General features: G+C 49.7%; 1 protein-coding gene across 1 annotated transcript; it reads right to left on the bottom strand.

Annotated features, from left to right (window-relative positions):
* Positions 1 to 1,358: 1,358 nt before the first annotated feature.
* On the bottom strand, positions 1,359 to 13,685 carry LIN28A (lin-28 homolog A; the record flags this gene model as incomplete). The annotated part of the gene is made up of 4 exons (XM_084243008.1): positions 13,434 to 13,685; positions 12,778 to 12,962; positions 2,248 to 2,432; positions 1,359 to 1,575 (listed from the first exon to the last, which is right to left on the bottom strand). The coding sequence occupies exons 1-4, from the start codon at positions 13,462 to 13,464 to the stop codon at positions 1,359 to 1,361; spliced, it is 618 nt and encodes a 205-aa protein (XP_084099134.1). The 5' UTR covers positions 13,465 to 13,685.
* Positions 13,686 to 14,253: the final 568 nt, after the last annotated feature.

Raw genomic sequence — 14,253 nt, 5'->3', positions numbered from 1 at the left:
ATCCATCCCTGGGCAGCTCAAGATGGATACAGAGGTATCGTTCTTAAAACCTATCCCTAACAACTCACTCTTTTTCAATCACACACACGCACTCATGCCCCGCTGTGCATGGTAGGCCTCGCCCAACCCAGTGAAGGATGGAGCTGGCATGTAGAGGGAGCCCTGTGCCCGGGAATTAGAGATCTGGAACAGGAATCCTTTCTCACCCTTCTAGACAACCCTCACCTAAACTTGGTGGCTTTTCAGTGCCTTTCCCCTGCCCCAGCCTCTCCTAACTTCTCTGCACTACCTTTGCTGTTCAAACCAATTTGCAATCTTCCAGTAAAAGGAGGTCAATTACAGGGCAATCCAGCAAAGACCTAGTCTCCCATGAAAACATGATCGGTGGAAGGGTATTAAGAGGACACTGTGGCAGAAAAGCCAGCTTTAATTGGCAAAAATGAGGTAGTTCAGTAGGCTATACACTCCAAATAGTTGTTCTCCCTGATGATAAAACAACAAAAGTATTCCTGCTGTGCAGACCTGGAGCTGCTGCCAGCTTATCCCTGAGATTGCTCATGTACCTGAGAACACAGTGCAGGAATGAGGGCCTTAGATTAAAATACACAAAAATACAAAACCAGAATATTTATATTACGAAAAAAAAAAAAAAAGTTAAATGCACAAGATACGTCATTCGCACACAGCTAGTGCAGTTGGCATCCTGGAGAAAGTGGGGCCCAACGTGCAGCTATCCAGGGGAGCAAATAAATAAAATCCTATTGGCCCAGAATGGGGAATGAGCTTTTAACAGCAATTCTGCAGCTGCTCCCCCAGTCACCCCTTTTACTTCTCATCACAACCCACTGCTTGGGACAGTTCTCAAACACCCTATCCCAAGAGTGGGTTACAAGGAAACAAGATGTGGAAAACCCTGCCTTAGCCCTGAGAGTCCTTCCCACAGGCTCTAGAGGCTTGTGGGTCGGGTCCACCAATCTGGTCTCGTACTTAACCTTCGCACTGTGGCACGGGAAAACAGTCACAGATCCTTCTTTAAAAGGAAAACCACTCCCCTATGCAGGCCAATTTCAAAATCTTCAGATCCTAGGGGTGGAGACTCAGATTAAGCAAGCAGAGAGGGATTTTCCCCCAAAGCCTTCTTGTGCATCTGGAAAGAGCATGGTTAGAGTTCCTTTGCCTCACCCCTTCCCCCCACCAAGAGGGAAGAGGGGGTGATGCTATGGATGGACCCCGGCCTGAGTTACATGGCAGTACCAGCTGCCCCCTACCCACCCTCCTATCCCCACTTTCTCCACTCTGCCGATTGATGCCTGCTCCTCCAACTTCCTGATCACAGCATAGCCCCCACCCACTCCGGCTCAATTCTGGGCCTCTGGGAGCAGGGCAGGGGAGTGGATCTCTTCTTCATCCTCTCGAAAGTAGGCTGGCTTCCCCTGTGAGCTGGGGGCCTGCTGGGCCTTCAGTGGGCATGAGGCCACCATATGGCTGATGCTTTGGCAAAAGTGGCACTTCTTGGGCTGGGGTGGCAGCTTGCATTCCTTGGCATGATGGTCTAGACCTCCGCAGTTGTAGCACCTAGTACAAAGCCAGATGGTCAAGTTGAGAGAAGAGAGATCAGAAGCCTTCAACAGAGTAAGGGCACCCAGACTGGCCTAGGTGCTCTTGCTATACTCACTTCCCTTCTTGGAGACTAAGTTCCCTATTTTCATAAAAGGAGAATTATGACTAGATGATCTAATAAGATCCTCCAAATCTATTGTCTAGAAGATTTCTCCAGTTTCATGTAACTTAAGACTCTGAGATACCAAGAATACAATCATGGGCTCTCTCCCTCTACCTGCACTGCGGGACACACTAGATTCTACCATAACCTTAAAAATCAGTACTTGCCATTCATTAAAAATATAGACGAAATTAAAGGAGTCAAACTGTGTTATCCACTGAATATAGAGCTAAGGTGACAGAAACCTGGAGACCTGGTGAAGAAGCAACAGGTACAGGTACCATTTCAACTCTTCCACTTTACATTTTCATACCCATGATGATCTCCTTTTGCTCTACAACCCTGCCTGTCCCAGGGAGAAGGAGCTAGTCACAAGTGCCCTCCTCTGGGCATCACCAACAAGTACCCTAAGCATCCACATGTTGCTAGTGACCACAGGCTTCATTTTATCTTTGGCAACCTGGTCCAAGTAATGGGCCAGATGGGGAAAGCACCCCATCCTCAGCATGTCTCTCCAGCCCCACCTGTCGCCCTTTGATCTGCGCTTCTGCAGGTTCTTCCCTTTGGGGCGCCTCTCACTCCCAATGCAGAACACCCCACCAGGACCGGTGACTCGGATGGATTCCAGGCCTTTGGCAGACTTCTTAAAGGTGAATTCCACCGCCTCACCCTCCTTCAGGCTCCGGAAGCCCTCCATGTGCAGCTTGCTCTGGGGGAAGGGAAACACGGTGGATTTTTAAGGACCATCAAGATAATGTTTCCATTTATCAGTGAAGAAATTGGGACTTGAAGATCACTGCAATTATGAATGAGAGACCTACCTGACGTCAGCAAAGAGCAATTACATGAACAGATGCTGGAACATCTTTATTCTTAAACACACCACTTATATAAAATAATAAAAAAAAAACTGTAAAATATAAAACAGGCCCATCTACTTCCAAATGTCAAGATCAGGAAAAAACAAAGACTGAAGAAACCAAACAATTACAGTAATGTCTGATCCAGGCCTCCCTGGTGGTACAGGGGTTAGTGTCTCAGCACTATCAAGCTATCCCCAGCCACTGCAGCATGAGTTCGATTCCCCACCAGAGAGCTGACACATGGCACAGCAGACCTCTCCTGTCTAGCCTACTGCTCCCTTTCAGCAGTGTATCTCAGTCCATCTGCCTGTCTTGCTCCCCACTCTACCCCTGGTGAATCTTTACCCCCTTGCACTTCTGGCCAATACCCCAGTTCTTGTATGCATAAAAAAAAAAAAAAATCTTTCAAAAAAAGAAGCAATGCCTGATCCTGGATTGATAGTGCACCAGGAAAATATAGCTACTGACACAATTTGCATGTGGAACATAAACACATCAATGCTCAATTTTCAGAATTTGATCACTGTACTGAGGATTATGTAAGAAAATGGTCTGTTTTAGAAAATATACACTAACACACTTAGGGGTAAGGATATTTGATGTAACTTATGGTTAGGAGAAAAACAGAGTAAAATGTTAAGAACTGAGGAAACTGGAAAGGCTATACTGGATTTTTCAGTACTATTCTTGCAACCTTCTTCCCAATTTAAAATTACATTACTAAGTGATTTTACCGCTCTTTCTACACCACCATATTGGTGCCATGAACCCCCAAAAGCATGAACAGGGTGAAGAGGCAAAGGCCAAATTCTGCTAGGTCGTGCTCCAAAGTCGTCATCTAGTTTCTGACTGTGAAGACGAAGCGTGGCTACCCTGGAGAATCTGTGATCATCAATGACTACAGAGCTGGGGACATTGTTGTGAAGCTCACAGGCGGGTTTAAACCAGCGTGGAGTCATCAGCTCCAGACTGGATGTGCAACGCAAAGATGTAGAAACATCACACTAGCCTGCTCCTGCCCCTTGGTTTGGTTTCATTGTACTGACAACTTCATGAAGTTGACCATGAAGGAACAAGAAAAAAACAAGAAGGAAGGGATGTTAATACATATGCAAATAAAATGCCTCAGTGGACAAAAATAAAACAAAAAGGTTACTGAAAGTTGAAGGAAAAAGACAATGTCTTGCAAGCAGACAGATCAGTGGTTTAAAAGAGAAAAACTCAGATCCAAGTACATGGAGAAATCAACAGGTGAGGAAAACAATGCAACATTGTCAAGAAAATTATTTGCTTAGAAGTAAAACCAGTATACACTTTTTATGTGTACGGAAAATACAGTCCAGAGGAATTAAATATCTCAGTTAAGAAAATAAACTATAAGACTTAAATTAAACTGATAAGACTACAAAAGGCCACTACTATAAATCTTAAGCAAAAAAAAAAAAAATTAAACCAACTCCATTTTAACTCCATATGTTGATACACCAAGATTTTAAAAAATTATCACTTGCAAAGTACCTGCAAATAAAAGGGGAGGGAGAGTCCTTAACACAACAAGTGGCAAAACTGAGGTCAGAAGAATCCTGGGTTCCTAATTTGAAGCCCACACCCCCATTCCACCTGGCCACTCACTGCATCAGAATGTCAGCAGAGGCCCTAGCCAGATAGGCTCCATTATGGCCTATTAAGACACCCTAGGAGCTTGTTAAATATGTCAACGAGGTGTAGTAATCATAGAAAATGAAGCTCAGAGGAGGAAAAGGAACTCCAAGCCCTGGCTGAAGAGAACACAAATAAATAGCATTCAATATTTTAAGCTGGATAGAGAGTGAATATTGCAAACTGGGGCTCGGGTGTGTAACATCCTCTTTAGCAAGAAGGAACCCCCAATTCCTCAACCATTAAATTTATTTTCATTTAGTTGGTATTGGTTAAGAACACAGGCTCAGGTGCCAGACACATCTTGGCTCACAATTTCTGGCTACGGGGTCTTGACTCATGATTCACATGTAGGCCCAAGATCCTTCTTTCTGGGAAGGGTAACGTCTATCCAAGGAAGATCTTGTGGCCACGGGATATCAAGAATGTGTACTCTGGGCCTCCCTGGTGGCACAAGGAGTTAAACACAGCAATATGAAGCTATCTGAAGCCTCTGTTTGATCCCCGGGCAGGGAGCTACCCACATGGCGCAGCAGACCTCTTCTGTCTCACTTGCTGCTCCCCTCAGCAGTGTATTTCAGTCAGTCTGCCTGTTCTGCTCCCCACTCTGGTGAATCCTCTCACCCCCACACCTCCCCCTGCACCTCTGGCCTGTACCCCAGTTCTTGCATGCATAAATAAATAAATCTTAAAAAAAAGTGTGCTCAGTAACTATTTGATGTACTATTATTTGTTGCTTTTGTCCTCTAGTTCTCCATAGAACCATTGCAAAGTAGATCCTATCGATACTTTCTATTCCCACAGGATCAGCCAGGGAGGGAGGTGATTGCTCACCCCATCCACTATTCTGATGTAGGGGAAGGGAAAGAGCTTTAAAGCAGGAAACAGAACGAGGGGAAAGGTGAAAAGACCCATCCTTCCTGATGTACAGACACAACCTGAAGTTGATGTTAGATCGGTCATTTCATGAGCTGGGACAGGAGATGGGAGAAGCTGGCAGCAGGAGATGCTGGAGGATCCAGACCGAGAGTATCCACCGTGGAGGGAACCCCAGCTTCTCTCACCTGCCTGGTGACCTGAGACTGGGACACTGCTAGTTCTGTGTCACTGTAGACAAGGGCTTGGAGTCTGGGGCACGAGTCCTTTCTCTGCTAGCTGGCAAAACAGAGTGAAGCCAGGGTTTATGGTGGTGGTGTGAGTTGCATGCATGAAGCATAGTTAACACACTGCCTGCCACACACACAAATCCTCCGAGTATGGCCATGATCGACCTCTTCACACTGGATCAGGGGAGGCTAATGAACAGAACATGGGTCCAGAAACTGGTCGTAATCACTGACTAGCTGTGGAAATTCAGAAAAATGTCCCCTTTTCGAATTCACACGCTCCTCCGTGCAGAGGCGCACAGTGCCTCTATACATGGGGAGAGTTTGAAGCGGACTAATCCTCTCAGGTCATCCACTCCATCACTGAAGGATTTAAGGTCTGTAAAGGCTTTCAAAGAGTTTACCCCCCCCTCCCCTGCAGTCACCTCACCATAACCGGTCAAGAGTTAGACTGGTGGTCTCCAGGGTGGCTCCCTGCCCCCCAAACCCGCCCCTTTCTGAGCACATACTTTGAATTCCTCTCTTATCAGATAGGTAATCAGCCTGCAGCCCCTGAGAGTCAGCCTCACAGGCCTGCATCAGAAAAGAGCCTGAAATTCTTGCCACCACCCCCACCCTACCCCCAACCACACAAAGCAGAGCCCCGCCCCTCTCCCCATCCCCTCCAAAAAAGAAAAGGCCTGGGGGGGAGGGGCAAGGCTTGAACTCCCCCAATAGAGCCCAGCCCCAGGAAACAAAGAGTTGACACTGGTTGGTTCTGGTGGTCAGATTCCTGGAGTTCCAGAGGCTGTAGAATCCACCTCCCACCCCCCAACCATTCACTATATTCATCAGTTCCTTCCTTCCTCTTCCCTTTGGGGTTATGGTCACGGTGAGAGAAATGGATAGACACCTTTCTTCCCCGGCCAAGCTTGCAGGGTCCGCCAAAGTCACCACCAGCAGCCATCTTCCCTTCCCTGCAACCTGCTGTCCTGTCCTGTCCATCCAGGGGCGGGCACATAGGCCTGCACCCCTCCACTGCCTGCCTCCAAATCCCTTAAGCGGGAACCTGATTTAAGGTCATTTATTTAGATAAATTATTTTAAAGATCTTGTCCCAATTTATTCAAACAAGGAGGTTAGGCAGCCTGTAGAGTCCCCATCTTGTAAGGGAAAATGGCATTTAATTAGACAAAACAGTTGCAGAAGACACTTTTGGGGGGATGGCAGGGAGGAATGGGGCCAGTTAAAGTACTTAAGCCTTCTGCTCTCTGAATACCTTACCAGTTCCTAGTCCTGCCTTTCCCCCCCTGTCCCCCACCAGCATCTCATTCCAGCACCAGCTCAGCCCTTTATACATGTAGACAGGTGTTACGGAGCAGCCCCGATATAAAACGGGTTGCCTGGCTGTGGGTCCTCCTTTAGGACATCCTTTTCCCCCTAACAAAGGGACCTTGGGGGCTACTCAGGAAATGTGGTCAAGTAAAAAAGCACACTGGAAGCTGAATTTCCTCTGCTTGCACCATGAAAGTTGGGCAAACTTCTCATTTGCAATAGCAGGGGATCAGATTCATGGTAACTGGGTCCCTTCCAGCTCCAAGGTAGCCCACTTTTAGCCACGTCACCCCTTTGTAACAGGGTGGTCCCCAGGAAAGGGGGAGGTTCCCTGCCCCATCCAAGGGAAGGTGGAGCTGAGCAGGAAGAAGAGAAGCTGCAGAAGAGACTGAGGAAGGAAGCAGGATGGAGCCAGGAGACCTGGAGGAGGTGCATGGAGCCTAGAGACATGTGAAGAAACTGCGCTTGTCTTTTGGTCGTGGACTGGGTGACACAGATGTGGGTGAGACCCATGGGGAGGTGACAATGGCAGCTTTTATCTTGATGTTGGTTTTGCTCTTTTCCTTCCAGGCTTGTCTGGTTGTTTCTGGCCCTTTTCTGCGGGTCCCCACTGGAAGATGCTTTAGACTTGTGGCAGGCTTTGGGGCCTTGCTCTGGGCCGATCCCATTTGGATGGACTTTTACCCACGAGGGGACGGGTAACTTTGGGTGCTTCATTTAGAAACTAGACTCTGCCTTACCTGTATTGTTTCCTAGTTTTATTAAAGTTCCTTCCCCTTAAAGTCTCCTATGTTTTCTGTTGATGCGGCGGATGGCAGAATCCATTTAGAATAGGCAGGTTTGCGGGGTTTGGGCTGCCCCTCTCCCTGTCCTATAACACCTTTATGCAGAAGGTGACAAGAATTAGAATTTCAGGATACTGTTTTGGTCACAGGAAGGACCATAAAATGTCCATGTTTCAGCTGTTCCACAACACCCAGTCATTATCTTTCAAGATTACCCAATGCATGCCTATATCCTCAAGGTCTAGGTGCCCAGCAGTGCTAAGTTCTCTACCACCCCAAATTACTCCACATTTTGGAAAGTATCTAACTCACACCAAGCATGTAAGCCTGTAGACATTATAATCCCCATGTCATAGCTGAGGTCATGGAGACTGAGGAGTTAAGCGCTTTGCCAGTCACATGTGGGGCAATGCTGTGCTGACTGCAACTAATCTGACCTTTTGCGCTATCCTGAGTCCATAACCAGCCCTGTGCAACATAATGTGTGTTGCATAGACTTTTAAAAACTTTCTAGTAGCTACATTAAAAAAGATGAAATTTTAATGACTCAGTCCCAAGGCAACCTGAACTTCATTCCTGAAGGTAAGGTTTAGTAGGGGTTAGGGAACTAACTGGTTTTCCCAGAACCATATTATTTGATGATGTGGGAGGGTGGAGAAATATGTCCAGAACCAACCACTACAGTCAGACCACCCCTTCTGCCCGCTCCGTCACCTCTGCTGAGCCCATCACCTCCTGCCTGAAGTTGCCCGCCAGGTGGCGCTGCTCACCAGCCTGTGGACAAAGGCAGCCAGAGGGAGCCTGGAACAGAAGGATGTTTGCTGCCTGGTCCTGAACTGTGAACACGAATATTGACATAAATTTATGTCTCCAGCTCATTAAGGGTGGGCATCTTTATTCCAGGCTGCCGGAAAATGGAGTTTCAAAAGCCATTTACTTACTTGCCTTGGGCTTTGGAGTCCAGTCTGAATTAAATAACACTAAGCTGAGATAATTTCCAACCCCCTGACCTCCCATACAGACTTAATGTAGGTATGCCTGCAGGAAGAAGGGAGGGGTGGTTTTCCCAAAAATTTGGAATTCCAGTAGAGTGGGATAATTTGATTAGGAATGTTCTAGTAACAACCCTGCCCTCAGGAAAGTCACTGAAAACCATTTATGGGGCAAGCAATAGTGTTACCAGCTGCAAGGTAACTGGTAACAGTTACTCGCGAGGGTGCCACAGACTATTTTGTGACAGTCTTCAAAGCACATCTTCTCATTAAGAGAAGGTTCTAAGGTTCTAAGAAGATCCCACAATATTCAAACGAACTCATGTGTGTTTCTACCAGCTCCCTGGAAATCAAAAGTGGTTCACTTATTTTTTTCAATCTGCTTTTCCTTATTAAGATGGAATGAAATAACTCATGAATGACGTAAGTGTCATGGATTCCAGTCCATGAAAAAGAACACGAGGATCCTATCTGTGGCTTAAAATCCAGGCCCAGACACTCACTCCAAACTTTCAGGAGGTGTCTACTAAGTGCCAGGTCCTATTCCAGGTACCAGGTCCAGAAACAGTTAACATAACATTCCCTCCCTATCTTGGGTCCTTTTCTCTGACGTAAAATCTGACAAAAAACCCAAAAGTATACCCGATGCCTCAGGAGTTGCTTCACAGTCATTCCTTCGATCTATCAAGTTCACATGAACTAGAAAAAGTAACCAGGCTAGTCCCTCTCTTCCAAGTTTAGGGGAGGGGATAAGACAAGCACATTCCTAACTAGACATGGGAGGATAAAGGAGAGGTCCCAGATAAGGCTAGATCCCTTTACATTCCCAAACCCAAGGGTCCTATTCTAGACCCCCCTGCCTTGGTTGCTCCCACCACTCCCAATCTTTAAAAAAACAAAAATGGGGCCTCCATGGTGGCCTAAAGGTCAAGTCTCAGCTCTATCACAGCTAAGACCTGAGCTAGAGCCCAGGGACAGCAGGACCTGTCCTGTCCTGACCTGTCCCCCTGCTGCTCCCCTCAGCAGTGTATTTCAGTCAATCCTTCTGTTCTGCTCTCCACTGTCTCTGGTGAATCCTCTCATAGCCCCCCCAACCACCAGAATAAATAAATCTTAAAAAAAGACAGGCTGCGTGTGAGTGGGTTCAGCAATTTCAACACTTCCTCAATATTCATTTTTCCCCTCATAACCAAAACTCAGTTCTGTGGTCAAATGTGGGCTCTCTTCTTGTGCCGTAAATTCCCTTAACACAGGAATTTAGCCAAAAAGGTCATTTTAAACAGATTTGAGTTATGAGCAGAGGCGGAAAGCAGGGGATCTTTTTCTCATTTTGAAGTTGCTACCATCACGGGGCTACTTGGGAACAGAACCACAGGAAATCTAAATTAAGCCAAAATGGGATTAGCTCAGAGCATCCTTTCTGCCTAACAAAAACTCTTCAAGTGGCCATGAAAAGTTAAGAAAATGGTCAATCCCTGAAAAACAGGAGACAAGATAAAGATTTCTTGCTCCAGCTTTCCCCACAGAACTCTTTCTGAAAGAGGGGTGATACTGGGGTGGAGACATTTTTGCTTGTCACAACTGAGATTGCCCAGAATGAGTGACAAACCTGGTCAAAATATAAGTTGTGAGTAGACTGAGAGCTCTGATTTAAGGGTTGGCCACCTTCCATATTCACTGTGATCCTTAAATTCCCCCCACACTCAGCAATACATAGAGTTCTAGAACCAAAGACCTGTGACTAAGTTATTGAAATCTCTTTATGGCTGTTTTTTTTTTTAATTGTTAAACATGCCCCCCCACTCCTGGGGCGGGGGGACAGAAAGTGTTTGAGGGAGGATGGGCATTATATTTGGGAACCAAATGGGCTCAGACTTAGGAGGGTAAGGAAAATGGTAAATTGCTCCCCAACCTTTTTCCTTGTAGAAAAGCTCCGTTTCCCTCTCCAGGCAAATGTCTCAGGACACTTATCCTTCTCACCACCCCCACGCCAGGGTGCCCACCAAAAGGGGGAAGTTTCTTGGGAAAAAACAGTATCTCACTCTTTCCATTTGAGCAACACTGACCTTCCCCTGGGCAATTTTTAGGGATCATTCTGACCTACTAAATTCCCCAGGGTTATTTCAGATTTCTCCATGTGCAGGAACTGGAACCACCAGTTAAGTTACTACTAAGGTAGGATTGGAGATCAACCCTAGCCCCAACAGCTACCAGGTAAGGCTCAGGAAATTTCCACCAGACATTGTTCTCTGTGACTGTTGGGGGGTGGGTGGTGGAGGCTGTTAGGGAGACAAATTCTTAATTCGTTATCCCAGCTCAATTCCCTCCTGATAACTTACTCAACTGTGGAATGTCCCTAGACATTCCACAGGACACTGAAGATTACTTCCCAGCTAATCCATCTGCAACAGCACCATCTGCGCCCTACTTCCCAAACCTGAAGGTCCCGGCTTCCTCTGTGCCACCCAATAGTTTGCTTTGGATCCAGTGGTTAAGTAGGCTGAAGCACAGGTGCGTTTGCTCAAGAAAATCTTTTGAGACTTGGAGATCACCAAGGAACCCCAGAAGATGAGGGGCCACATTCTCTTAAACCCCTCCTTATTTAGAAAAGGAAGGAAGACAAGAAAATGTTGGGTCTGACTCTTATTCTAAGCCGCCCAAAGTTGGGGAAGCTGTCCAGCCTGTCTCCAGACCAGAAAGATTTTAATCTCTTTGTGATCAGATAAATGGGAGAGTAGGGGAGCTGGCCACCCCGCTGAGGAGGGCCATTCAAAGCTGGTTCCTGTAATAAAGTGATTTAATAGATCTAAAGAGGCCAATTCCCTTCTTTCTCCCACAATTACTTCCTGTGGGTTATCATTCACATATGCAAATGAGACAGGGAGGGGGCAAAGCCACCAGTCGGAACCAGAGGTCTGGTGGGGGAAACAAGAGGTACGGGTTGGAAAGAGCACAGCAAGGGGGTAGCTAAGCATTCTGCTGCAGACCCTCCTGACCGAGGTTCTACTGGCCCAGTGATCCCCAAATTAATTGGCCAGTGCCCATCTCCCTGCATCCTCTATCTCCCTGGCTCCTCACTCAACCTCCTTCCCGAGGGTAGTGCTGGGACTTCCCCACTGCCTCCAACCAGTCTACCCAGCATCTCCCTTCTCCACCCCTCCCCCTCCAGAATACCATCCCTCAGGCTCCAACCCTTAATCCCCACATCCTCCCTTCCCCTCCCCCACTGCTCTAAAGCCAACCTCCACGAAGTAACCCCTCCCTGCCCGGCTTGGGTGTCAACAGACTGGGCCGGGGATTAGCAATTCTCTCGTCCTAGGTCCAGGCTCAAGTAGGCGGAGGTGGGAGGACAAGGGCAGCATCTTCCTTTCCTTGGTAGTTAGGGTGGCCGCAGTCCCAGGACCACTGGAATGTTTCTAAGACAATCAGGATGGAGTGAGGAAGGAGGCCAGGGAGGAGGGAAAGCTCAAGGCTCTGGCTCCTTGTTTAAGGTCGGGAATGTTAGGACAGCAATCAATGGCTGTCTGGGGGGCCATAAATGCCCAGCTGAGGAGACTGTGTCCAGGGGCCGTCTCCCTCCACCCCCTGCCCCGAGACACTGAATTTCACCAGCGGCGTGCTGCTTTAACTGAGAACTTGGGACTGTGGCCTAGCTCCCTCCCAGCTGGCCCAGGCATCTTAGACCTGGGCTTCTAGATTTTCTTTCCTGCTGGGACCTGGATAGCAGAAGCCGGGTCCGGGAGTTGTGGAACTTGAGATGGTCCTCTGGACTTTTCCCTGCACACTCCTCTGCCCCCACCCCACCCCCATCATTGTAAAATCTGCCAAACTCACCCAGAGTTTGGATGACCACCTGGGTGAAGAGTTGGCTGGCTTCTCAGCTCTACCCTCAGTGTCCCAGAGTCCATCCCGCCCTCTCCTCATCGGCAGCTCCAGTCATTTGGTGAAAGGAGCAGGAGGCTCAGGGCCCTGCTCTGGCCGGGCATGTGCTTGCCTGGCCGGCCTGCTCACCCTCCCCCCACAGGCAAGCACAATACAACCTTAGTTTCTGCCACATGGGGTCACCTCCCTGGCCCCTGCCCCCTTCCCAGGGGAAGGAGGTAACAGACACGTGGTAAGTCAGAGGGATTCCTGGAAGGGGGTGGGGGTGCTGATAAGAGACACTGCCCCCGACTCCCTCCTGTGGGAGTTAACAAGGACTCGGAACTGGGGTGCCACACAAAGATGGGAACGCACAATGAAGTCCTTCAGTCGAATAACCAAGTCCGTCCTCCCATCTTTGGATAAGCGCGCCAAGGTCCCCTGCCCCCGGCAAAGTTACCAGAATCGGTCTCACCTGGTGCACAAAGACATCCACCGGGGGGTCCAGCGCGACCCCGGCGCGGGCGGTCATGGACAGGAAGCCGAACCCCATGCGCACGTTGAACCACTTACAGATGCCGGCTCCGTGCAGCAGCTGCGGCTCCTCTGCCGCTCGGGCCGCGTCCTCCGGCGCCTCCTCCGGCGCCTTCGCGCAGCCACCTGGAGATTGGGAGGGCGCTCAGCTGGGGGGGCCACGGAACTGGAGGGCCCTCTCAGACACCCGGCAGGGACACCCGAGCGTCCAGCCCGCGGGTGCACACCCAGGAGCCTGCAACTACCGAACAGCGGGCGAGGAATAACCTGTCCAGGCCGCCTCCCGCGCTCCCCAAGCTTACACTGAGGCCAGTTGTGCCCCGAAAGTTTTGCTCCTCTTCCCACAACACGTTGCCCGGGGACAGATGACCGGGCAGGCCCCTCCTCTTCTCTCCCCCCACCCCCCGCCCCCGTAGCCTGGGCGAGCACACCGCTGGGACACCAGTGTTCTTTGCTCCAGAGCTGGCCCCCGGAAACAGAAGGCCGCACAGACTTGGGGTCCTTCGGCCAACCTGGGGACACTCCCCCACCTCCCTTTTATGTGGCTCCTGGGCGCCCCTGCAGCCTGAGGTGTCCCGATAAGTCCCGAGCTCAAACCTGCAAACTGCTGGTTTGACACCGAGCCCATGGTAGTCGGCTGAGCCCGCGGCCCCGGGCCCCTGGTCGGGCGGCTGCTGGCCCCAGAGAAGTCCGGAGGCAAAGGGGTGGCTCGGAGAAGAGGCTGCTACATCTTCCCCAGCACAATAGCGGTGGGAGGGCCCACGGCTTTTCAAAGGCTCCCAAATTCTAAAAGACAATGACCCAACCCCCCGCGGGCAGCCCCCTCCCCTCCCTCCCGCCTCTCCCCTCCCTTTCCCTCCAGTTCCAGCTCCCGCCCTCCCCCCACGCTGCCGTCTCTGACACCTCTGGGGTGTCCCTTCTCAGAACCTTGAGGTTTGACACCCCCACCCCCTACACACATCTGGAGCTGGGGGTCTCCCACCCTAGAATCTTGAGTACCCCAGAATTTGGGATAACGCACTTTAAGGACTCACTGGGGGTCCCCAAAGCAGCGTACAGGTGGGGGACCCGTGGGGGGGGTAGTTTTTAAACCACGTGACTGCTCCCACACACACTCACACACCACCCCCACCCCCCGCGCAGATAATTATACATTCCAGAGAGTTGGGGGAGGGAGGTGTGAGCCTGGCAGCGCCGGCCAATCAGAGTCACAAACCACCTGTCAAGGGAGAAATGGATGAGCCCTCCCCCTCCCCCATCCCCGAGCGCCCCTCCCCCCCTCTTCCCCTTCAGGCCTCTGAGCTGACCCGGCTGCTAGGCGCTGACCCGCTCTCGCCACCACTCCCTCCACCCCCCTGTGCTTAGATAGACCTGGAGTTCTGGAGTCCAGGAAGCCTGGGGTGGGGAAGCTGTGGGG

Source organism: Talpa europaea, assembly GCF_964194135.1.
Source record: "Talpa europaea genome assembly, chromosome: 9".
NCBI lineage: Eukaryota > Metazoa > Chordata > Mammalia > Eulipotyphla > Talpidae > Talpa > Talpa europaea.
The sequence above is the reverse complement of the archived record's forward strand: the minus strand, read 5'-3'. Positions and strand labels throughout refer to the sequence as shown.